The 27,114-nt window shown below is 41.8% G+C and overlaps 1 protein-coding gene across 5 annotated transcripts in view; it reads right to left on the bottom strand.

The window, feature by feature from the left end:
* The window catches only part of LRRK1 (leucine rich repeat kinase 1), a 105,829-nt gene that overhangs the window by 64,558 nt on the left and 14,157 nt on the right, over positions 1 to 27,114 (bottom strand). For all 5 annotated transcript variants that reach the window (XM_039492342.1, XM_039492341.1, XM_039492339.1 and 2 more), the window contains exons 4-7: positions 6,863 to 7,026; positions 4,912 to 5,083; positions 2,496 to 2,675; positions 1,683 to 1,831 (exon numbers count right to left, since the gene is read on the bottom strand). In XM_039492342.1, the coding sequence (XP_039348276.1) occupies positions 1,683 to 1,831; positions 2,496 to 2,675; positions 4,912 to 5,083; positions 6,863 to 7,026 (665 nt within the window). The remainder of the gene's footprint in view (positions 1 to 1,682; positions 1,832 to 2,495; positions 2,676 to 4,911; positions 5,084 to 6,862; positions 7,027 to 27,114) is intronic.

Here is a 27,114-nt window from a genome sequence, read left to right on the forward strand (position 1 = left end):
CTGTAGTGTAGACACAGCCCAAACAGACAGAAGGAATTTTTCTGTCAGTGTAGGAACACCACGTCCCCAGATGTTAGCTATGCTGATAGAACCCCTCTTCCGTCAACAAAGCTGCGTCTATACTGGAGGGTTTGCTGGCATAGCTAGGGGGATGTTGGTTTTTCATTTTGCTGACTGATGTAGCTATGCTGGTATGACTTTTAAGTGTAGACAAGGCATGAGTAAGGCGTAATTTAGCGCTCCTGATTAAATTAAGAGATTCAGTAAATCAAAGGGCAACTGGGTAAAACAGAATTGACATGTGTGGACTGAAGTTCCTGTCTTGCACAGCTTTATCTCGAGTAATGAGAGGGAGCTTTGGCAATCACATGGAGAAGGGAGATGTGTATAACACTAGAGCCCCTTTATTTATTAGTATTTCATATCCATAAAGCCAGAATTGAGGCGCCATTGTGCTAAGTGCTGGGCAAACATCAGCACTGATCCTGCAATGGGATTTGTACAAGCAGACCCTTTTGCCAATGCCATCTCGCTCACCCAGTTTTCTATGACCTGATGAAGAACGTGACTATTAAAGGCTCAGGGTTAGATATTCATTATTAGCCTCAGTTATCTAAATGTCAGGGGAGAAGGGGAGTAATTTGAGATAATTTAGGTGTTGAAGTACTGAGAAAATGTTCTATTGATTGTCTACATACCTATCTATATAGCTCCAAAAACAGGTATTGTAGGACATAACCCAATTTTGGATAAGAGGGAGCTGTGGATAACTGAAGTTGAAATAACAAAGAGGATAGTGTAGTTAAACAAGTATGATAAAACAGTGAAATATAATAATACTTTGCATTAACAGCATTTGTCATCTGAGGATCTCAAAATAATTATCAAAGGTGGGGAAACTGAGGCGGCTAAGTGATCTGCCCGAGGTCATGCTATAAGTCACTGGCTAAGTCACGAATGGCCCCTCCATCAACCTAAATGTATTAGCTTCTTATTCAGAGGAACAAAATGACTGCACCCCATATACATCCTACCAAAAAACTGCATAAACGACTTGAGTGTGAAAAAGTATGAACCATTTTATTACTGCAGTGACACCTGGCAGCCTTGACTGACACCAGGGCCCTGCTGTGCTAGGCACTGTACATGCACATAGTAAGAGGCTGCCCTGATGTTGTTACAATCTATATAGACAAGACAGACAAAGGGTGAGAGAAAAGAAGCTCTTTTGGCCATATTTGATAGATGGGGCACTGAGGCATGCAGAAATTAAGTGACTTGCTCACGGTCACATAGGCAGTCTGTGACAGAGCAAGGAATTGAATGCAGGTTTCTTGAGTCCCAATCCACTGCCTATACTACAAAACCAACCTTTCCTTTCCCAAACACCATCATAGTTCATGCATAATATTAAAATGACCAAGTGGAAATTACTATATATATTGTGGCTTGCAAAAGAATATCATTTAATGGGCCCAATTATTTATGGCTTATACTTCATCACTGACTTGTAAGCCACTTTGTAGCAGACATAATGTCACGTTGCTCTGTATATGATAGCAAACCACCTCTTAGATGTGATGAAAAAATACCCATTGCACAATATGCAAAGATAAGCATCAATTATTAGTATGATGCTTTCTTATATCACCTTCTCAGAAGACAGATAAATGGCTACTTACTGTTTTTGCTGGAGCGCTACCAGGTAGTAAGGTTGTTTCTATGAAATATTTCCTCAGAAGGTGCTTGCTTGAATCGGGACTATCCATCAGGATGTAAGAACAAAAACAAGCTCCGTTCTGAAGTAAAAACACAGCTATATCTTCATTCCCTTTAAAGAAAAGGCAGACTATGTGTACTCTTGTTTTCAAAAGGACAAAGCCACAAGGAGCCACACTGTAAATGCTATGGAACTAACCCTCTTTAAAAAAAATCAGTTTGGGTGTGTAAAAAAGGAACTAAACTAAAGAAGCCTGTTTCCTCTACCTATGCTTCTTGCTACAGTCAAACCTTCAAAACACTGAACAAAGTTAAGTGTATTTGTATGGCTGCTGCTTCATTTTTAGCATCTTGTAAAGATGTATGTGTGGCAGTGTTTTCATATACACGAATTCATTCCAAATCAGATCTAGATGTCAAAGAATGTATCTGACTGATATGTTTGTTTATGAGGTTCTTCCTTCGTTTTGTTTGTTTGTTTGTTTGTTTTTAAAGAAATTCTAACTAGAAAATGGAAACAGAGAATTTATTTTAAGAATTACCGTCTGGAGGAAGTTCTGAGTCTCCCGTGGTTTGAGTTTATTCCATTTTACAGGGCTCCGCCTTAAATTTGACAAAAGGCTCAGGGCCAAATTGACAATGGTGTCAATCCATAATAACTCCAGATAAGTCAATCCACATTGACACCAGCATGAGAGGGAGTAGAATTTGGCCCATTCTTTAGAAGACATTATCATCGAAAAAGGGACATAGGTGTGGAATGTGTAATTACGTACCTGCCTTTATAGCAGCATACAGGGGTAATCTCGTAAGAATTGGAAACTCATTCTTCCTTACTGCGCAGCTCCCGGGGTCAGCATTGTAAGTGAGGATTAAGAATTTAACTATCGCCAAGTGTCCCTGCTGGCAAGAGATGGCCAGCATCCAGTTCAGGAGTCGCTGGAAATTTCTGGGACCTGTCAGAACAATAAGACAGTGGCTTTATTTGCTGCTTTGGATGCGAGATAGTTGATCGTTAACAACTTAAAAGGCAGGACAAATAGGAAGAGGCCCAAATGGCCAGGCAGTTGACTATGCTGTTCCAGCATCCTTTAGAGGAATCCTAACCTGACTAGATGCACCCTCTTTTCTTAACTGAGGTGGATGCTAAGTGCTATCCATTCTGTTCTTCATTTCCCATCAAGCCGAGGAGCAATTCTCATGACATTCACCCAGCAGCGCTGGGGGCCCAGAATAGCTCAGAATAGCAGCAGACCCGCCATGGGGATACGCGGCTGCAGAGCAGGCATTCAGGGAGACTTCACATCCACAGCAATGCTAAGCTCTGTACCAGCTCTTCACAGACCAGTGCAGAAGAAAGTTTGGCGGCTGGTTAGCAGGCTGCAATTAGAGGGATCGAGGGTCCATAAATCCCAGCAGGACGACTGAGTCCAGAGGCTGCAGCGCTGACCCACCCTCTGTCAGTGGATGAGGGTTGGTTTCCATCCCCCAGGATAGCCCATTTCCCTTATGCTTTGCGCAGGGATGTGCCTGACTTTTGCCTTATATGATTAAATGGCTTCCTGACGTGGTCTCTCAGTGTACACCCCAGGCATTCCTCATAAACCTTCCCAGACTTACATTTAATATGCACAAACTAACAGTAAGTTTCCATTTATGTTACCAAGTAACATCCTGCATAAAACGTTCACAGCAGGCGTGAGCTGGAGCTCTGCAAGGTCTATACCCTTGAATTTACACGCAACCTCTTCACAATTTCTCAGCGGAAATTACCTCGCTCTCTTCACCCTTAGCAACTCCATAACACCACCGAATCTCATATCCCGAAAGCCAGGCAACCGTTCAACAGTAAGCTACGGACTTGAACATTTTAACTGGGCCATCCCTTCCCAACAAGAGTCATTGCAGCAAATCTGCCAGAGCGTGACTTCTGGCACGGAATATATAGGTCATTTATTATCATCATGCCCTAGTGCTGATCCAAACATGATTTTCTCATGGTAATCAGTGGGGAGTCCTACATAAAAATCTACTGAAGGTTATGGTGCTTGTAACTCAGAAAAAAACCAGGAAGTGTAAAAGAAATCATTGCAATGTTCTTATTAGTTAGCTTCAGAGTATACAGGGACTTGGACAGCTTCAAACTGATCTAAATTTCCTGTCTTACTAAAAACATCGTTGATGACTGAGACTGAACAGATTTTTTAAAATTTAATTTAATTTTCATTGTTTAATGTGGCTTGCTTCCTCCCCTTTCCCCTTCTCAGCTTGAGTCATAAAAATGGTCTGGCCAGTGAGATTTTCTGTTCCAGTGACCCAGCACAATAATGCAATGTCTGCATTGCAAACCTGGTAGGCGGATGTTTAAACTCAACCCCCAAACTGTTTTTAATAGAGATGGAAAAATGTATATTGCTATTTTGCTTTCTAAATGTATTTTTAAAAATTAAAAGCTCATCTACCTGTCTTTTAACAGGTTCATCCCACTTCCACTGAAGTCAATGGCAAAAAAACCCATTAGCCCTCATGAATGAAGGACCAGGTGTTTAAAATGGACTGCCCTGATGCCTAGAGTATTGCAGTTGCAACCTTGCAGGGCTGCACCAGAACCCTGCATCTGCCCTTACACTGGGGTCTGGAGCTTTAGCCTTTTCCATCACATCATTAAAATAAATAACATGTTCAAAATAACAAACAACCCTCCCGAAAAGAAAAGCTGAAAAAGCCAACAACAAAAGAGAAGAAAATGTGCTGCTGTCTATGAGCTCAAACCAATGCTCATTCAACAGGCATTGGCTCACGACCCATCTGAACTGTATCACTGCAGCCAGCGTGCCAGCACACTTTTTAAAGTGGGATTGTGCTTCCTAAAAATACTCTCTGTTCTCTGCAGGGGCTGGGACATAACCCAGATGTGATGATTGATGGGAATTAATTGCCAAAAAAGGCTCCTTGTCCGATTTCCAGTCAGCAAACATGGAATATTTTTTCCCAGAAGGGAAGTTGTCTCCAGGCACAAGGGATATCAGATCCTGCCACCCACTTTCCCTTCCCAGAGGAGACAGGAAAAAACGAGTGCTGGTTTGAATCTACAACACAACTGTGCAATCCCATGAGGCCGGTGTAAAAGTGGGGGCGAGGAGGAGGAGAACAAGCTGGTCACCAACAGACAGTGAAACAAAAAAAACGTACCGAGCAAAGAATCCAATAATTCCTTCACAATGTCCTCATGTCCAAAATATGCCGCCACCACAGCCGGATTATCATCATTGGGTTCTGTTGGTAACCCCACCAACGCTTCCTTGAGTAAATACCTCACTGCATGCAGATCTCCATATGCTGATGCAATACTCAAAAGTTGGCACTAGTGGAGGAAACACAGCATAATAAGGCAACGTAATCTCTCCCTCTCACATCTTTTTCTGAGGACTATGAAGTAGATAGACTGTGATGACGGGGACCTTCTAGCTATGTAGTTAAATGTTCCCCATTACTGTAGTATATGAACTCTATTCACAAACACTAATGAATTTATCATCACAACACCCCTGGGAATTATCATCCGCATTTTACAGATGGGAAATTGAGACAGAAAGAGATTAAGAGACCAGGGTCACAGAGGAAGCATATAGTAAAATCTGGGCCTGAACACAGACCTCCCAAATTTGGTGCTGAAGACAGACCGCCATTCATCGCCGATTGTAATACTCAGGACTTGATATTACTGTATTACACACACTATGGCTTTTGGACAAACCAATCTCTCGGCTGACAAAATCTCTTTTCTGTAAATGCCTTTCTAAATTACCTCACTGACTCCATCCGTTTTCTGTATTGGAACAGTCTACTACAGTGAGTAGATAAGATTTGACATTTTTTTGTGTAACCACAGAATGCAAGTTTTCATTCTATATTAAAACAACTCAGTATCTTCCAAAGATAATCAAGGTCTGTGATGTAGACTCTGGAAGAGGCTCAGGGCAGCCAGACACATTGTACATTTCCTTTGAATGACCTCATATGAAACCTCAACCTTGACCTGAAGGAACCCCACTTCCCAGAATATCTAGAGTGATTAGCTCCTCCCGAGCAGATTTGCACAATCGTTCCAAACTGCACCATAACTAGTGCCTGCTCTATTGCTAGCGTTACGCAATGCCCCTGGAGAGGTCACTGCTGGGAACTGAAGCTGGGACCTCTGGATCTAAACACATGAGCCTCTCCTATCAAAGCTAAAAGAACCAGCAGCCATAAGTAGGGTAGGCAAAGTAAAAGTCACACCACATTTGGCATGAAAGAAGCCAATATCTTTGTCCAAGTGGCTGCAACGGCCCCTTTATCATCTCCAATGACATCCAAACAGAAATGGAACAAAAACAAAACTCAAAGTACAAGTCTCTCTTGGGCTAATACAGATTACTAAACCATTTACCCCATAATCTACAATGTATTTTGCCATGAGTGGCTTCTTTTTCTGGAATCATAGCACAACATGGAACCCCCGCCCCCTTCCTCCTCAAACCATTTTTACAAAGTCATTTTTCTGAGTAAAACCATTCACTTTAAACAGTCAGTGAAGAACGAATGGTTAATTGACAGTTTCTGAAATGAGGGTGCAAGAATTATTTTTCCTTTCCCTGCAACCAAGCAGATCATCTTGAAATAGCGTCTAGAAGTGAAGAGCTAAATCTTGCAGTGCTTACTCAGTCCTCACTCAGGCAAAACTGCAGTAAGGTCCAGTGGCCAGGGCAGAGGACTGGGAGTTGGGAAACTTGGGGTGAAATCCTGACCCCATTAAAGTCAACAGGAGTTTTGTCACTGACTTTACTGGAACCAGGATTTCACCTGCTCTACACTGACCTGCTATATGAGCTTGGATAGGCCACTTCACCTACCTATGCCTGCTTTCTCTCCAAACCATTGGCTCTCCTGTCTATTTAGAAAGTTGAAGGCAGATCTGCCTCTTACTTGGTGCTTGTGCGGTGCCCAGCGCAATAAGACTCCAATCTTTTGTGGGTTTCTGGGTAATATTGTAAGATAAAAGTGAATGGGCCTTTTGCATGAGAAACAACTGCAGATCCAAGCCCAGAGTTGGTAGGTTTCTTTTCCAATGAGACCTGATGACAGATAACACATACTCTACCTTTTCCACTTGTAATATGTGCTCCTCACATGAGAGTTTAATCAGCTCTTGGGCCTTATTGGTGTCTCCACTTTTGTAAGCATCCTGAATGCTTCCTATCACAGGGGAGTGACCTACGGAGACGTCGCCAACTGTGGACTGTTTGCCACCCATGTCCACAGTACCTGGGTTAAAAGAAGGAAAGAAAGGAAAGAAAGAAGCATTTGCTTATTACTTGTGCACTGGATTATTTTGTGCATGCAGTAAAAAACACAACAACAACAACAACAAAAGAACATCCTAAAAACCAGTGATGAGACAACTTTCCAATGGGGACATGAAACTGAAAAGGGCAATGACTTCCTTAATCTCTGCGAGAGGGGCTTTCCAATGGGAGGTGCATAAAAGCAGACACACTTGGATTCTGTTAGCAGAACAACACGGGCTGAACAAGTACTTAGGCAAGGTTGCCACCTGGAGTAGTTCTGAGGAACTGAGTGGTCCCTACAGGTAGCAAGACAGCTCTGAATTATTATTTAGACCTACTTCTTATATCATATTAAAGCCTTCTTTCACCATCAGTATAGTTACACTAAATAACAAGCCACTGTCATTCTGTTGCACCTCCCATCAGAGGGACTCTCGCGCTCTTTATAAACATTAATTAATTAAGCCTCGCAACACCCATATGAGGAGAGGAAAAGTCATCATCCTCCATTTTCTGGATGGGAAAAATGAGGCACAGAGAGATTAAGCAAGACGCCAACGGTCACACAGGTCCACCTTGGATGAGCCAGGAATAGAAACCAGAGCCTTAAATCCTGTGTTTTAACCACAAAACCATCCTAGAAAGATCAGATCCATTTTGTCTAAGGCTGTGTGATGGGGTGTATATGCCCCACGCCCCCAGTTGGGGAGCAAAGGGATTAACTCTTCCCATTAAAGGTGCATGAGCTGTCAGGACCGGTAGAGAGAGGCCTTCATTAAGAGGCAGCCATAAAGCAGGTGTTGATGGGGAGTGCAGTATGGGGCAATGAGTTTGCAAGGCTGCTTTTTCAGCTCATAAGAAAACAAATCACAAATAAGTTTATATCTAAAACAGCCATGACTAAAAAGTGCCTAAGTAGCAGCAGGAAGGGCACTGGCCAGTGATGTCAGCAGGTCTGGATTCTGTTCCTGGCTCAGTCACTCACCTGGTGTGTGACCTTGGGGAAGTCATTTCACTTCTCTGTGCCTCAGTTTCCTACCTCATCCTTTGTCTACTTTGTCTATTCAGGGTGCATACCCTTCGGGCCAGGGACTGTCTTGGACCATGTGGTTGAGCACTGCCTAGCACAATGGGGCCCTGACTTTGGTTGAGGCCTGTAAATGTTACAACACCAATAACAACCACCAACAGCAGCAGCTGACTCCATTAAAAAATGAAATTATGAAAAGCCTGAAAGAATGAGACATAATTATATGGAAAGAAAATCAGGGGTGCTTCTCACCAGTGAAGAGAGATCTGTTAGTGCTTAAATAAGTTTTTCCTACTAAATCATCATTAGAATTCCTTTTAAATCTGTCTCAAAGAACCCTTCAAAGCCACCAGCAGATCAGTTGTGCGTAGAGTAACCAGATGTCCCACTTTTATAGGGACAGTCCCAATATTTGGTGCTTTGTCTTATGTAAGCAATTACTCCCGCCCCATCCCGATTTTTCACACTTGCTATCTGGTCACACTAGTTGTGCGCCTGGGATTATTGCACGAGTTAACAAGGAGATCTTTGTGAATTTTAGTGTAATGCAGGCTGGAATAAGGAATAAGTCTGGATCAATCTATAGTTGTCAGTACATACCCTTGGATAATGCAGTTTGAATTACCAATACATTCTGACTAACGTTGCTCATTAATTATTTAAATCAAGCTCAAGTCACCGAGACATCTGAGAGGGCTCCAGAGATTCATGCCATTAAGATATGCAGGCAACAGTAATCCTTCTCAGGAGCTGCAAAATGTGTGAAGGGCAAACAGCAAGAATTCAAACCAAATGAACGTGATAGTAAATGAAAGTGGAATGAGCAGCAGCTCTGAATTCATGCAATAGGGACAACACCTTGACTGCATTCAATTTTCACCCCCAATTTGTAGGCGTTTTGCTGAATATATAGAAGAACATTTAACATTTACTAATCTCCTGCCCCAATTGTTTAAAAATAACTGCACAGCCACAGCTGACCTATCAGAATACCTATATTTTTCTGTGCTTTTATAAAATAAGTTACTTTTAAAATTGTCTATTCGAATGCATTCATTTCTTTGCTTGTTTTTAATGGATGTGGAAGCTGATCAATGCAGATAATTCATTATAAGATAGTGGTTCTCAAAGCCAGTCCGCCGCTTGGGAAAGCCCCTGGTGGGCCAGGCCGGTTTGTTTACTGGCCGCATCTGCAGGTTTGGCCGATCGCACATCCCTTAGCCCGTGCCACTTCCTACAGCTCCCATTGGCCTGGAGCAGCAAACCGCGGCCAGTGGGAGCCGCGATCGGCCAAACCTGCGGACGCGGCAGGTAAACAAACTGGCCGGGCCTGCCAGCGGCTTTCCCTGAACAAGTGGCGGACCGGCTTTGAGAACCACTGTTATAAGACACTAGTTCAAACGGTGATAAGATGGTACTTCACTAGCTAGGGAAGTTTAAAGGAAAATGGGTCTCTACCCCAGTGAGCTCAGAACCTGCTAAGGTATAACCAAGAAATAACCCATTAATGTTCCATTTGAACACTCATAACGTGTGGGAAAGATAGGGTTCATAACTGCTTCACTGGGAGACATGGATCAGCGTTCATGTCACCCCCCGCATCGGTACCTGGCCTGGGCCAGGGAAGCTAAAGATCCAACCAGCGGACCAAATTCAGTGATGATTTCTGGTCAGGTGCCAGCTGAGGCATATTGCGCATATGCTAAGAAGAATGCGTCACTGAACCTAGCTAACTTCTAGTCTTTTAAATGAAACGAATGTTAGAACATCATAACAAGGGCAAAAAATTGATATTGCATATTACTTAACTCAGTTTTGTAACAGTCATCAAAATGTCTTTCTAAGATCACATTCTGCTTAAGGGAAACTGATCTCACTCCTCAAAAGCCTGAGACCCAGTGCTATCATTAGATCATTAGCAACAGAAAAAGTTTGCAACTCAACCAACTTGCAACCACAAAAAGAGCAAAATTGAGGAGTCACAGGATGAGAAAAATTCTGCCCTCAAAGTCAATTACCTCCATGTGACCAGACTGAAGTTAATGAGGTTCCACAGATTTAAGTGAGAGTGGAACCCAGTTCATTCATTCTTGGGGTCTCAAAAGAAAAAATGTCATCTGTTGCATAGCAATGGGTCTGACTGAGTCACACTAATTACCTTATTCACTAATGGCAGCTTGAGAAATCATGTGTCTACTTTTGTCATAAATTTTGCACTGGTTTTCTTAAAGCAATTGTAAGAATATTAATAACCGGGGTTAGTCAGTCTGTGTAAAAAAGAATGTACCTGCAACACCTGACTAACAGACGTTTAGCAGTTTTGCAGGGTGAGCTACTGAGCCACTTCTGCAAGCTTCTTCTCTTCTGAAAAAATTCTTCTCACCAAAAAGTATTCTGCTGCTCAACGCCTGTTAGTCTATAAGGTGCCACAGGATTCTTTGTTAATATTAATAACATTATTTAAGAGATAGGAAATAAAGGGTAAGAAGTGTGTTTATTTGCTTAATGTATATTAAGTATTAAAAGAAAAGAATAATTACCTTTTATTGATCAAAGACTATTTTATTTCTAGAAGTTTTATGACCGAACCACCTTTAATACCTGCATTTATGTTGCTGGGGAAATTCTTTGCTAAAATATGTTAATTTTGCCATATCATATCATCCATTTTTAAGCAGAACTCCCCATTGAAATCAAGGGTAAATTAAGTTTTGCCTAAGGCTTTAATCCTGCAAACTGTTACACATGTGAATAACTTCAACACCTGTGAGGGGTCTCACTGAATGGGCCAACTCACATGTGTAAAATTACTGAAAGAATGTACTGTGTGGCCAGCTGCTGAAGACAAATTACTCTGAACATGCCCATAAGGGTTCAATCATGCAAGGTGCTGAGTATTCCAGCCCAGATCCAGCCCAGGGTTTAGCTCTAAGCATGTACTTCAGTAGTAGGGACTTAACATGAAGCATGTGCTTAAGTCCTTTGCTGAATACGGGGCTACATGAGTATAAGATAATGTATAGGGACTAGTGAATGACATTACTATAAATAGACCCAAGAAGTTCTGATAATATTGTAAGAGGCCATCAGAATCAAACAAAATAAGGCCCATGGGCTTTCTCTTGCCTATTCATACCCACATCTCTGGTATCTGCCCTATTTGAGACCTCTGAAGCCCCAGACTTCATTTGTTCCAATGAGGACAGTAAGCGAACCAAGCATTGTTTTAAAAGGGAAAAGTTGTAGGCATTCACGGACTTTTAACAGTGCTTCGTTCTTTCACAGTTGAACCCACTTTAGACTCCATATTAAAGGAACTAACTTAGGAGATGTTTCACACTTTTGATTTCAATATTATTTAAGGCATCACCACCAACTCAAATTTAGATTATTCAATATCAGGCTTTAAGTTAAGAGCAGTAGAAATATCTTTGATTTTCTTTTTAAAAAGTATGCAAGGAAACTGTTGTTTACAAACAAACATACCCCTGCTCTGTTTGCAATCTAAATGTTATGGCACTAACAACCTGGAAGTGAAATTGACAGCATTCTCCAAGTTAAGAGAAATGCAATAAAAACTAAACAAATGTCATTGATAATGAAAAATATATGGGGATTTTATAATTATGTGCAGTTTTATTAACTCTAAGGCCTTGTTAGTAACCTGGATAAGGAAACTGTTTAAAATATGCCATTTCTAAATTGACAGTGTTCTTTCAATTAAAAAAAGTGACTGCAGATAAACTCCACTGCAAACTATCAATATGTCAGTGAATGATAGCACAAACAAGGGGCAGATGGTGCAGTTTCCTATGGGTCTCTTTACATTCCAAATTACCTACTCACCAGAATATATGAGCAATACCTGTCTTTGAGAAGTCACAATATAAAGTTTTAAAAGGCCACAACTCCCTATAACAGATTAGGCAAAAGATCTTTGGACTCAATAGACATAAATACTTTCATATCAGGATATTTCATTTACCGTAAAACAGACAGGACACAAATGAGATGTTTGATAGAAGATAAAATGGGAGCGGGGAGTTATTCTGTTTCAATAAAGGATTTAAAACAAAACCCCAATTACCCTCGCTTTAAAACTGCTACTAACCTTGTCATACTTTAGGAAGGCGATTCCAAGGATTGGAGCAAATCAAAGATCGTTATTTTAAGACCATCTCCCATAAGGTATCAACCTATTCAGTGATGGTCCATTAAGCTATTAATTCCTTGAACTGTTAACCATCTAAACTCTGCTTCAGCAGAAATAGCTTCCAGACAGTCCTTACTGCGGCCACTAGATGTAACGTCTCTTGGATGGAGAGATGTCTCTTTGTCTGAAGTGACTACCGCATTTTAGCCTTGATGGTAATTTTCATCTCCATGTCCTATTACAGTGAAATTCAACCCTCTGGTTCTTAAGAGAGGATTCAGGGGGTGGGGATTGGGGGGGGGGGAGAGAGATAGCAGCTCCAGGGTGACCTCAGACATTAATTCCTCAGCAGCACCAGATGGCTAGTGCTGAGGTTTATCAAATTAATCTTTTGCCATTTTGACTCTTGAACATTGGCACAGAGCAAATTAAAAAAGGAAAAGTGGTACTGGCCTTGTTTAAAATGTGCAAAATAGTTCAGACTAAAAATAAAAAAAATCACCAAACCCAGCACAGATGCTGAAATTTTACAATAATAATCCAAAGACATTTTAACAAGTATTTGTGAAACTTTGAAACAAAATCCTAGCATGCTGCCTGCACCTTCCGTAACAGACCCATGCTCCAATTTATTTCCTGTTTCTATTAAAAGTTTTAAATTAATAATACTAACAATTATTTTGCACTTCTAGGACCCTAAATAAAGCCCACTGCAGTCATTGGAAAGACTCCCATTGCCTTGGGTGGGCTTTGGATCAGTCTCCTTCCGAGAGTACTTCACAGTCATTATGGGCCAGATTCTGCCACCACGACGCATTCGTTCGCAGTAGTACTTTACTCCTTGATTCACCCCAAAAGTGCCAGTAGCCAGATGAGGTAACTGAAGCTCTACTTTCTAGAGAGTCTGAGAACAAGTTTCACAAATCCCCTGCCTGCGTCTTTGTGGCTCCCAATTTATTGAACAAAAAACCCCAACAACCCTGAAATCGGTGTTAAATACGCTGGGTTTGCAGAAGGAAAGGGAGACACTGAGTGAAATGCCTCTGTCCCTCTGAACAAAATCAAACTATTTAGAGAATTTAGATAGTGCCTCAACCATGCACAGGTGACTGGATTGTTACTCTCCACATTAAACAATAGGGAGAGGGGGAAGAAGATCTCATTCCATGATGACAAACTACTTTGGGGCATATTCTTTATTTTCTGTAGTAAATTTGTATGGTCCTTCCCCCACCTACCATAGCAGGCCCCAGTTGTGTCAGGACCACCCACCCCACCCTATGTGCTAGGGAGCTCACTCCACCTCCAGAAAGGAGTGAGGACAGTGGAGTAAACAATGCTGCAGCTCCACCAGCCATTGACCACGCACATGGGGATTAGGAGGAATAGCCACAGAGGCTGCAACTGAGGCCACAGAGTGGCTCTACTACCTCGCTGTGGTCTTTGAAGGGGATTGTTCCTTCTCCCAGTCCCCAATTCCCTGTGTCCACACAGCCCTGTTACTCTATTGTGCAAGGTGCTGTACATTCCCAGTGGAAGACATGGTTCCTGCTCTGAGGAGTTTACAATCTAAGTTATATGGTTCTTATGATTTAGATGAAATATACAAAGTCCCATCTGTCTGATTTATAATCCTGGTGGCTACATTTTGAATCAACCAGAACCATTACGAAGTCCCTGCTGGGAGACCCATCAGAGACGTTACAATAAATCCATCCAGAAGGTAACAAAATGGCCTGGATCTGTTGAAGAGCCGAAGTGACAGAACTGGGCAAAGCCCTCCTGATGGTAAAGTGATCTCTCTCTGTGACTAGTGTGACGAAATGGCTGGAGACACAGGCTATAATCACACCAAAGCTTCTCATTCTCCATGCAACCAACATCATATCACTTCTTCAAGCAAAGAGGAAATCTCTTTTGTGGTGACTCTGAGGGCTTAGCAGCTCAGTTTAATCAAACATCCATTGTTAAAACTAATTACAGCAATTGTTCTACACTGAGAGGCCCCGGGTAGGCCAGCGGAAAAGAGGATGTAAAACTGGGCATCATCCACAGTACATAGAAAATAAATGTTATTCAATGCCCAATTCCCCTAAACGTGGAGCTGGTAACTATGTAATTAGAGGGCCAAAGATGAAATCTGGAGGAATAGTGCCAGACTCCAGAGAAAAATCAGACATCGAAGGGGTCTCTTGCTGCTGTTGTTAAATTTAGTATTATTTTTAAATTGCTTGAGTGCCAGTACTTTGCCTGTCAGAGTTTGGCCCGCATAAAGTGTTTGTCACTGAATTAAAAAGACTTTATAAGACAAACTTTGACAAGCAGTAACTACAGTGATGCATAGTGCACCATGATAATGAAAGCCATTGGAAATCATCAAAAGCAAAATTCTCTTAATCTGGAAGTGAAATCATTTGTTGAAATTGTAAATGAAAATCAGAAAGTGAAAAAAATGGACTCTGGGAAGGAAAATGATTTGGGGTTTTAGTCCCTTGAAAAGCTACACCTAGAGGTGAATTACAAAAACCTAGCAGGCCTAGAAAGTTGCAGCTTCAGTTCTACATCTATAGGATATTTTCTGTAATGAATCATCTGCATTTGGGTGTATATCTGTGTATACCTTGGATTATGGGAATGAATTACTTTATTCTGGGAATCAGTGAAAATGGGTCAGTTATTCCTTTTGTGTTGGAGAATAACATAAATTCAAGGGGTCACTTAATCCCACGAAAGGGCAGCAAGTTTAGAGTCAATACAAAGAAATACACTTCAGTGCAGTTAAATCACATTCAACAGAGCTGGATAAGTTCATGTCTCCTAGCTATATTTCTATGCATGGTAAGGGAATATGGACATTTAAATTTAACACTTAAAGGTGTAACTTCTCCCCTGTGGTGATCAGGAAGGAATGTTTGCCTTATGTATAGCATTGCACGGTTGGCTAGTTGTTCAAGTGCATGGTGGTATTTTGTATGTCTGGGCTACAATGAAAGGCTTAAAGAGGTGTAGGGGGAGACTTTGGCAAACCAGTAAAGTGCCTGAAACCACTATGGCCTATTGTTAAAAGCAACCTATTAAGCAGTCTCAGCTTGACCAACGCAGGAGAGGAGGGGGTTTGGGGTGCCACAGCAAGGGCAGCCTGGCCCCACATCCTTCCTGATAAGAATTGTGTTGAAGTTGCTGATACATGCATTTTAAAAGAGCAGGATATGCCCCAGGAATGTCTATTGGGGTCTCAAGGCTGTAAACTCTGGAAAAACCCACACCTGGTTAATCAATAATCAGAAGAAACCTCTTGCTTGACCATTGAAACTGCTTACTTAACAATTTTTCTTTAAGGAACATGTAATTCTATTACTAATGTATAAATAAGGGGGGGAAGTTTGAGGTAGTGGGACTTGTTTGGAGGACTCTTTTGGACTCTTTTTGGACTCTCCCTCTGGATACATCTTGCGGTCCCCTCTGGCAGACGGAAGATTTGGCCACCGGAAGCCTGCCGCCGTGTCACTTGAGAGCCACACTCAGCTTTGGTAATTATCAAGGGTTGGGGGTGTTTTACTAACTTGTTGCGGACGTGTGTAAGTGCTTGAGACTAAGTAAAGTTTAGCTTTAAGTGAAAGCACTCTTGTGTTGTCCTGTTTGTACAGCCATCTATCGGTTGGATGGCCGTGTCTCCCCTGATTTATTTCCTGACACCACTTCACATAGAGTAAAAGTTACCAGAGCTTTGGGTTGAAAGAACCCCGGGTAACAGAGGGACCAATACTATCATCTGGTTTGACAAATCCTATGTAAAATCTCAGCTCACAATACACTGAGACATTCAAATGCACATTTCTCCATATCTCATCCCCAGCTCCCTCAACTCTAGTTATAAACATTGTCCTTTACTGAGAGATTTAACATGTAACATAGATCCCCCACCCTAGACAAGCTAGCCATACTTCGCAAGTAAATGACAGGGAGATGAAAGCAAACATAGATCTGCTTCTCTCTCTTTCTGAATGGGACTCAGGATGACTGAGTTAGGAACACTGGCAGGCATGAGCTAGCTAACCCTGCTGTCCTCAGCTCATAAATATAGAATGCTTATCTGTCAGAAAGTCCCTTGGTTCCTGTTTGCCCTTCCTGCTCCGAGTGCTGAAGAGGAAGAGGTGAAGCTGAAACCAAGTGAAAAGTTTAGTCCGATGCATTTGTGCTGGTGGGATCCTGGCTGGTTTGCAGAGAAGCAAGCAGAGATTGTGGGAGGGCACAAGAACAAGTCAGACAAACTTGCCTAATTCACAGGGAAAAAATGAATTAATTGGGCTACTCAGTCACAGAGGTGACTTCACTTGTTTAACAGAATGCAAGATCAGGCCCATTAACTTTCCTGCTATTTAACAAACGTATTCCCCCATTACTTAAGAACTTTCAAAATTCTCGTGGTCACGATCCATTTTTCAGTAGGCAGGTGTCAGACTCATGAAACCAGCTGGCTGGGTGTCAGCACTCTATTTAGGCCAAGATCAGAATGGGCATGCAGAAAACGCTCACCTCCTGCCCACAGATATAGCCCCTCCAGATCAAAGGCGAGGTGCCCTTGTGAGCAGTGTGAAGAAGCTTACACTGTCCTTACCCATAGTATACTCCCCAGGCATAAACAAAAGACTTTAATAGAACATCAGTATTCTTTTGAGAGAAGTGAAAAAGTTGACATTAAATTCCATTCAATAGGGAAAACAATAAAATAAAATAAATACCAGGGAACAGAACCCTAACATGGCTGGAGATGTGGTTATTGTATAGAAAAATTAAAATGACTCAGCTTTTAAATGAAAGTTCTATTTCTGCAGCACGGTTTCGGTGATTTCATCCCAGTCCTATAGTTTGCATCATTCACAAACATGCTTATAGATATAAGCCACCTCGGCTACTCTTTTTCTTTACCATATATATATTTTTAATTGGAACATGCTCTCTCTTTTGTTCTCTCAGTTAGTGTTCTCTCTTTGATTCCCTCCACGCAGCTTTTCCAAATATTGACTATGCCAAACAAAGAGAGAATTTTAAAGCACCACTCCTGGGCCTCCAGTGGGAAGTGACAAAAAGGAGATTTAAGGACCATCCCTGTTCAACTGAACAAAGTACAAGCCATGAAATCCAGACCAAGAGAAGGAATTAATTAGTATAACTAGAGCTGGTCAAAATTTTCAACTGTTTTTTTAAAAATGAAATATGGCCACCATTTTTCACAATTAAAATTTTCATGGCCAATTTTACTTTCTTTTGAAATTTTCCAGTTTTCCCACAGCAACCTTCTCTTCCCCACCCCCCCATAAATGTTCCAGTGTTCAGTTTTTCATTGGGAAAAAACCCTAAAAAACAAAAAAAGGTTTTCATTCCTTTAAATATTTTTCTCAAAAACATGTTTACTATTTCCCAGCCAGCACTAATGATTACTTGTATAAGCTGCTACAGCAATCCCAATAGTGAATTGGGAACAAAGCCACCCTGTGCTAACCAATATTCAAACACATACGATGACTCGGTCCTCGCCCCAAATAGCTCACAATTTGAGTCCTGGAAAGCTTATTCAGGGAAGCACTTAAGCACATGCTTAACTTTAAGCACACACTGAAACACTTTCCTGAAAGCACTTAAGCACATATTTAATTGCTTTCCTGAATTAGGGCTTCCGTATGCGATAGATAGTTCAACTATCCCACCAATCCCCGCTGGCCCTTTACATAGCTCTTAGCCATTGACGATAGGGATCACAACAAAAGCAAGCCTGGAGATGGAATTTGAAGAGGAGTTAGCAGCTTTACAAGCTAGTTTGGAGAGGATGCTCCTTCCATGTGTCAAAGGTAGAGCAGAAGAAAAGGCTAAGGGCTTGTGGGAGGATCAGATGGGAGGGCGGGTTGTGGTGGGCACTAGGGGAGCACGGGGGCAGGAGTGGCAGAAGATCCCTAGAAGTAGGGTGGCCACCGGAACCCGAACTTTGGCCCCGCCCCTCCACTGCCCCTTCCCCCTGAGGCCCTGCTCTCATGACGCCCCTTCCCCTGGAGCTCCCGCCCTCACACCGCCCCTTCCAGGGCCGTCCCACAACATTTTGGCACCTAAGGTCAAATGACGCCCACATGCCTCCTCATTTGGGCCAAAACTCTGAAAGGTCTCAATTCTGCCTTCTTCCTCTTCTACTCCTCTCATGGTACTGCTCTGCCACCTACCCCAATAAAGGAGAACTAACAACTTAAAATGCCTTGTTCAAAAATTTTAAGTACCATTTAACTTTCAAACGCCTGAACAGCAAATGTAACTTTTCTTGTCTGCACAGTAAACACTGGCATTTTTAATCTGTTTGAATAATCAAAGTGGTGATTTCCGTGCCTTCTTGGTTGCAAAGATTTGAACTGCTTCCTGAAAGTTCACAGTTTGGGCCAGCTCATGCTCTGTTGAGATGGTTGCAAGGCCCACCAGCCTCTCCTGTGTCATTGTGGAGTGTAGATGTGTTTTTATTAACTTTAGCTTGGAGAAGCTGTGTTCTCTACTGGCAACTGTTACAGGAAGTGTTAGAAGTATGTGCAGAGCAACAAAAGCATTTGGAAAGAGGGTGGTCATCTTATTTGTGCACATATATTCCAGAACAGCCTTTGGAGTTGATCCTGCTGAAATGTATCTTGAAAGGGCTTTCAGTTCATCATCTAAATCACTTGCATCAATATTGTGCATGTTCTCATGTGTCAACACTGTCTCTAGTGCCCTGCATTGCTGGCATAGGTCTTCTTCAGGTATAGTGAAGAGTTTTGGAATATCATACAACATCCCAAATATACTGCTGTGTTCCTTGAGCTGCATGAAACGTTCTTCAACTGACTGTATTGCACAATCTAGCACCTGGTTAAAGAATTCAACTTGGAATTGTTGTTTGGGGTCTCTTATGGGATTATCCTGTGCCTCAGAATCAAAATATCTTCTTCTTTGGTGACTCTTGTATTCTTGAATAGATGGGAAAATAGCTTCAGTGTGAAGTTCCTCTGCCAACTTCTGTGCACTCTTCAGAACGTTTTGAAATCCCTCATCTGACCGATAAGACTGTAGGTCTGACTTTGCTTTGTCCAGTTTTCCATTGCTCCAGATATATCAAGGTCAACACCTTGGAGTCTCTTGCAAACAACATTTATTTCAAACAATATGTCATGCCACAACACTAAGCCACACAGAAATTTGAAGTTATGTATGTTTCTGGTGATTCTATTTCCCTGTGCCACTGTTCTCACACAAACAGTTCCTGTCATAGCATTATCCTCCATACTGCAACTATGACATCATCTATCTTCCCAATTTGGTGTTTGATAGGCTTTATCGCCTCCACTCGACTTTCCCATTGTGTGGCACTCAGTGGTTTCAGTGTCAGAGAGGATGTTCCCAGACGTTGCTTTAAAATTTGCCATTGATGAGTTGATGCAGAAAAAAATACATAGATGCTTTGAATTACATTAAAAAATTCAGCAGCCTCACTAGAGGCTGATGCTGCATCACTGACCACCAGTTTCAATGAATGAGAACTGCCTGGGATGAAAAAAGCTTGAGAGTTTAACTCTCAGATCCGTGTCTGCACTCCTTTGTTCTTTTCTCTCATGTTGGCACCATTATCGTAGCCCTGACCTCTCATGTCAGCTATCGCAATTCCTGTATCTTCCAGCTTTTTAAGAAGCACATTTGTCATACCAGGTCCTGTAGTATCATCAATGTCAATAAATTCTAGAAAATGCTCTCTGACAGTCACCATTGCAGGGACATTTTCACTAGGTTCTGTTGTTGTTACAAAATGCACCATTAAAGTCATTTGTTCCATATGGCTGATGTCGTCAGGTGTGCAGTCTAGAATAACAGAGTAATATCTTGCTGACTTCAGATCTGCCACAATCTTCTGTTTGACTTTTGTTGCCAGTAACTGTATGATCTCATTTTGAATTGTTTTTCCAAGGTAGTGGTGTGTGTACATTTTTTGGGTGGTGACTCACTTAGATGGTCCTGGAGTACAGCATCAAACTCAGCCATCAGCTCCACAATTTTAAGGAAGTTTCCATTGTTTGGCACATACAGCTGATCTGAAGTGCCATGCAGTGCTAGGTTTTGGGTAGCAAGCATTTTCACAAAGGCAATGAGCCTTTTCAGAACATTTTGGCAGTAAAGAGACTCTGATGCAATCTTCTCTTGATGCTGATCATCTATGGTGGCCTTTCACCTTAGTGTCATCTCAAGCTCTTTCCACCGATGGAATCCTCTCTGGTGATTTGTTACCTTCTCATGGCATGCCAGATTTCTAGCCAGATTTTTCCAGTCCTTTGTTCTTGTAGAACCCAATGTTGCTGGAACATTAGATTGGAAGAGTTTGCAACAAAAACAGTATGCAGCATTCTGGGTTTTTGAGTACATAAGCCATACCCTCTCCACTTTGCCACCATTGAGGATTTCATGCCAGTAATGTGTTGGATGGAAACTTCTATTTTCATTGTCTTTGGGGAACATGAAGTTTTTTTACTTGCTGTGGCCCATGCAGTACAAGGAAGTCCCTCAGGCTACTCTCAAGTGGGTCCACAGTCCTGGATCATCTAGACTTGAGGAACTAAACTCAGCAGCAGCTGTTTCTTGTGCCTCCACCACACTCTTCTCTGATATACACTTTTCTTCAGGAATGTGCATGGTTACATCCATTTGAGATGGAGGTATGGATGCTGCAGTAGCTGCCAGGTCACCTGCACTCTGACTAACTGGAAGATCAGGCGTCTCCTCACCGCTCACATCCTCACTGGGGCCGGAAGGCTCACCGTGAACATTTGTGTCTATGTATCTCAGGAGAGCTCCTTCCTGCTTAGATAGAAAAGCTTCCTTTGCTTTCTTTCCTTTTTCTGAATGCTGCCCCAGAGGGTGTTTTCTTCTTTCATTCATGACGGCTGTTCTGTGCCAGCTATACTGGCTCTCAACATTCAATTGAAGGGGACGAATAAGCAGGCTGGTAGCAGGGCCTGAGTGAGGGAAGATATCAGCGTCTTAAGGGCCTAAATGGCTCCTGCTACTTCAGTTGACTGCTTGTTCGCCTCAAGTGGATTCAGGGAAGCAGCAGGAAACAGGAAGCTCCCTGAGAAGCTGGTGTTAATCCGTCCAGGCTCCTGGGGGTGCTCCTCCTCCTCTCTCTCCCTGCAGCTCCTGCTGCTTTCTGTTATTCCTACTCTCCTTTTCTCCTGCCTGCTTGTTATGTCTCTTGTGCCCTCCTTCTTCCAGCACAGCACTCCACCATCTCTGTGCATCTAGAGCAGAGAGAATACATATGCACCAGCAGCAGACACAATTTTCTACACTCTGGGTCCTAGTGGGGCCCCCCCACAGTCTGGCACCTGAGGCGGCTGCCTCAGTTCGCCTCATGGTAAGGCCAGCCCTGGCCCCTTCTCCCAAGGCCCCGCACTCATACCACCCCTTTTCCCCGAGCCCCTGGCCTTGCACCACCCCTTCCCCTGAGACCCTGCTCCTGCGTGGCCTCTTTCCCCCATGACCCCGCTCCCCGCTTGCTCCTCAATGAGAATTTTTCCATGGACTTCAATGGAAGCTGGATCAGATCCTCAGAGAGGTAGGTATGGAGTGAACAACATGGAAGGAAGTTTATCTTAGCAACTGTGCTTTGAATGGACTGGAAAGTGTGTAAAGAGTGACAAACATCCACAAGCAATATCCAAGATAAGCAGCATTGGTCCTGAGTCAATCTGTGCAGTCATGTGCTGCCAAAATTTCAGCAAGCAGTTCCCACAAAAAATGTCTCCCTTAGTCTGTGATAAAGCTTAGGTACCAGAGATGCTTGTGCTTGCAAAAAGGAAGGACTGGGAAGCACAATTATTTGTTTTCATAGTAAACATAAGTTCTTTCTCATTAGCAGGGAGGTGTTTCCACCGAGCAAACTATGTGTATTTTGCTGGAAATACATATACTTTGTTCTTGAAAAATATATTGGGTAAAACCCTGGCCCCTGTAAAGTCAATGTGAGTTTTGTCACTGACTTTGATGGGGTCAGGATTTCACCCATGGAGTATAACGATAGTGTAAGGCAGTGATCAACTGGTATAATCTGAAGGGGGAGTGGGTTGAATGAGCTGAGAGCCTTAAGAGACCTTTACAAGCCAATGCAACTCAGAGCAACCTAGAGGCTGATCTAAATTGCACCAGAGGCCAAAACAGGAAAGCCACTTTATATCCACCCTCTCACCAATATGTGCTAAACACAAATACAGTGCACTGAGGATCTGGCCCAATGAGTGCAAAGGGGGTGCAAACTGCTACCATCAATGTAAAGACACAGGAGACTTCAGATGTGATAGCATTTTATTCCCACTTTGCCCAGGTGAGAAAGAGTACTCAAGATGCAAGGCAATGGAAAATCACGCCCACAGCAGTGAGCTGAATATGGAGCTATATTTGAGATATGTAAAGGGATCCCGTCCATTAGTGTTTAAAAAAATTCTGTTTGATGCAAAAATAAAAGCTTTCGAACATCTTTGATGTGAGAGAGACAGATAGATTCTGGAGGAGTTCTTATCTGAAGTGATTATCAGTATTCCCTTTGAATCTGACTCCCTAGACAGATTTTTAATGTAAGGTAGATAATCACATTGAAGTGTGTATCAGTTCTAAATCTTGCAAACCCAGCTTTGTGGCTTTTCAATTAAGCAATAATCTGTAGTCAAACACTCCTTCCCCAAGAAGGGGGAGGGGGGAAATCAGTAACTCCAAAACAAGAAATCCGGGTGAATCATTTAAAACAATTTTAAAGAATCTCAATTGTAAAGTTTTGTCCAGTCAGTGATGCCAGTTTTTCTAAACGATAATACGATCATTAAAGCATGATGTGGTGTAAGTTCCACAGGAACCACAAACATACCAAGAATATTTGAGCTAAATTTATCCAGACTTCTCGTTTCTCTAAGTTTGAATCTATGCCCTGCTTCATTATTTTACCAGAACTTGCAACTGTATGCAGCAAGGGATTATGGACAGTTTGGAGCTGAGCTTTTCCCAATGAGTTCTGCGATTATGCCCTGTAACGCTGCAAGCCATTCATTGACTATAAGAAGTCTAAAATACAAAAAAGAAGGCAGGGAAAATGAAGGGAAGGGTGGATTTTAACATTCCCTAAGTATAATTTCAGTACAAGACTTCATGAGGTACTCTGTTAACACAGCCTCCTCAAACACTGCTATGAGGGAGGAAGTGCTATTATCCCCATTTTACAGGTGGGAAAGTGAGGCACAGAGACACTAAGTGACTTATCCAAGGTCACATGGGAAGTTTGTGGTAGAAGAGAAAACTGAACCCAGATATCCAAAGTTCCTGACTAACCACTGCGAAAGCTCTTTCGCTTGTACCAACTAAGCACCTTAGAAACCCAGCCTTTCAAACACCCCAGAGAACAGAATTTTCCCATTATGTATGTAGGTGGCTATGTTACTGCTAATGGGAATACACAGGCAAAGAGGAAATTTCCACCTTTATGAGAGTGCTGGATGAAAAGTACGAATAATATGAGCCTGCCCCAGCCTATAGCAAATTTATGGAAATGCATCATATTGAAAGAATTTCTGTGGTACTGCCAAGCGGAAGGAAGCCTCTCCTTATTTTTCATTTTGCAAGAGGAACCAATCCCTAGACAGCAGCAGTAGGTCAGCATTACTAATGAAACCACAAAGAGCAGTGAGAAAGGGTGGGAAATAGCTAATGGACACAATCTACCCTCTTACACACATGTATATGATTCCCATGGATTTAAATGAGAGTTCTGGTCATGTAACCCAGAGATTAGTTGATATGTTCATGGCATATACTCAAAAAGTTAGATAAAAACAAATATTCTTGCTGGAAGGTTGCAAACATAACCCTACTTTATTTTGTAGAAACACAATGATAACACACAAGGACGCCAAAACAGAGAGAGAGAAAACAGACTGCTCTCTAAGGCAGTAAGGCACAGCTCGCCTCACCTTGCTTCCAGGAAACACCTCTACACACACACACACACACACACACACACATACACACACACACTTAAAGTGATAGCTTGTGATTCCAACACAGTCCTTGATAAACCACATTAATAAGCAATTGACATAAAGAGCTCAGTCTTATGAAACCTACATCTTACAGCTGATACAGATTAAGGGTGAGGAAAAGTAGTTCTGGAATAGAGCAGACTCCAACAGCATTTGAGCATAAAAATGCGGCCCAGTGACTTAAAGTGGAGGTCAGCATACCTGGGAGTCTTGAACGCAGGGCAGAGTACACAACCCTGAATTCTAACCCTGGCTCTTGCAACCGACACATGCTACAGCTTTGGGCACATCATGCTACTTCTCCATCTCAGTCTCCCCATCTGCAAAATGGGGGCAATAATTCTTGCCTCGCTCGTGGGGCTGAATTAGTTAACACTTACACTGCTCTTTGAAGGTGGGTGGCATTTCTAAGTATTACTCTGGGGAGGTTTGGGTTTGCAAAGGTTGCCAAATCAGCTACATAGTGACCAAAAAAAAAATCAGCATTGCTATTGTTATGATGGAAAAGCTATTTTTAACCAATCAGACTTTATCAAAGGGTGAACTTTGCGTTGTTAGAGCCATTTTATTTTTATATCACATAGTCATTAAAAGTTTGCCTGGATACAGTAAAAATAAACTTTATGGGTACAGTTTGGGTTTATGGGTTTAGCTGTTTTTATTAACTGCACTACGGTCCCACTCCTGCAAACAGCAGAATGCTTATGGCAGCACTCAGAGAAAGACACCTGTACCAACACACAACCATGCTGATTGCAGGGTCTGCCTGTGAGGGTCTCTTTACAGGGCCTAAATGCACTTCCCTAGTTTTCAGATCAGCCAACCTCCTTTGAGTTGGAATAAAGTACAGATTCAAACCATATCAAAATATAAATACAAAGTCAAACTATTATAGCAAATTTAGAACTGGATGGAACAAAAATCCCGCCCCATTCTGCACTGCAAACATTTCCTCTGGACTGGCTGAATTCTAAAGAGCAAAACACTGGTAGCATCTTTAGTGAAGGTGGCCTTAAAAGAAAAAAATCTGACTAAATGGCTCTGACCATCACTGAGGGTTTGACCGAACGCCTGTTGAAGTTAATGTAAAGGCTCTCATAAATTTCAGTGAGCTTTGGAACAGGCCTGTATAGTCTTTTTGACATTATGATTATGAAAAATAACTATTCAACACATTTTCTTTTGCAAGTGAAAATTTATATGCACTATTGCCAAAATGATAGGCATGATCGTGATTGTAAGTGTTGGATGTGCACACATGCCATGCAATTAGTGTTTTCATAATGTAACTAAAGACAGTGATTTTGTTTTTCACCAGATTAAACCCTCACCCCCCAACTATTTTATCATCACATACCCACTAGAGCAGATAAGATGCATTTATATAAAAGTTATGTTTGCAAAAGATTTTCCAATTGCCTCCCTTATATTGTTACCATTACTTCGGTCAGGCTGCTTGAACTCCTATGTATTGGTTGTATATTATATTAAAAACTAAGGATTTAAATAGAAAGTCGTCTTTCTTCTTGCCCAAATAAGGATCACACTTTCCTCAAGCAGTAAAACAACTGTATTTAGGGTTGTACCCTCTGCCCAGTCGACTGCTCCCAGAAATGTAGGGCTAGAAGGAACCTTGAGAGGTCATCTAATCTAGTGGTTCTCAACCAGGTGTACGTTTATCCCGGGGGGGGGGGGGGGAAGAGGGGTGTTCGCAGAGATCTTCCAGAAGGTACATCAACTCATCTAGATATTTTACAACAGGCTACATAAAAAGCACTAGCAAAGTCCATACAAACTAAAATTTCATACAGACAATGACTTGTTTGTACTGCTCTATATACTATACATTGAAATGTAAGTACAATATTTATATTCCAATTGATTTATTTTATAATTATATGTTAAAAATGAAAAAGTAAGCAATTTTTCAGTAATAGTGTGCTGTGACACTTTTGTATTTTTATGTCTGAATTTTTTAAGCAAATAGCTTTTAAGTGAGCTGAAACTAGGGGTGCACAAGAAAAATCAGCCTCCTGAAAGGGGTACAGTAGCCTGGAAAGGTTGAGAAGCACTGATCTAGTCCATCCTCCCATGAAGGACCATGTATAACTAGACCATCCCTGGCAGGTGGTTGTGTAACCTGTTTTTAAAAATCTCCATTGATGGGGATTCCACAACCTTCCTGGTTAACCTAATCCAGTACTTTACTGTCCTTATAGTTAGAAAGTTTCCCCTAATATCTAACTTAAATCTTTCTTGCTGCAGAATAAGCTGATTACTTCTTGCCCTACCTTCAGTGAACATGGCAAACCACAAATAACTATTCTTTGAGTACAATTTTTGAACCAGTTTAAACCCACTTTATAGTAATTTCATCTAGAAAACATTTCCCTATGTTGCTTATGAGAATGTCATGTGGGACTGTGTGAAAAGCTTCACTAAAAATCAAGATATATCACATCTACTGCTTCCCCCCATCTGCTAGGCCAGTAATGTTTGAATCAGCGTGGACATCTGTACTTCTTTCCACTTCTATGGCCTCTCATTCCTTTTACAGTGTCTTCTTCATGGTGTGGGTTTGGAACAGGTTATATTATCCAGCTTGTGTAGCAGTAGTCTCCTTTTTTAAGATCAGCTGTTTATTCTTCTAGTTCATGTGCATGCTGGGGGGATTTGTGCTATGTGTTATCGTTATGTGTTTTATAGTCACTGAGATAAATTTTGAGCCAGCATAATTTAGTCTCAGTTTGGTCCTGAGAGCATCTGGCTTCTGTAAACTGGATCCTTTGTAACACTTAGGTT

Source organism: Mauremys reevesii, linkage group 10 (assembly GCF_016161935.1).
Source record: "Mauremys reevesii isolate NIE-2019 linkage group 10, ASM1616193v1, whole genome shotgun sequence".
Classification (NCBI taxonomy): domain Eukaryota; kingdom Metazoa; phylum Chordata; order Testudines; family Geoemydidae; genus Mauremys; species Mauremys reevesii.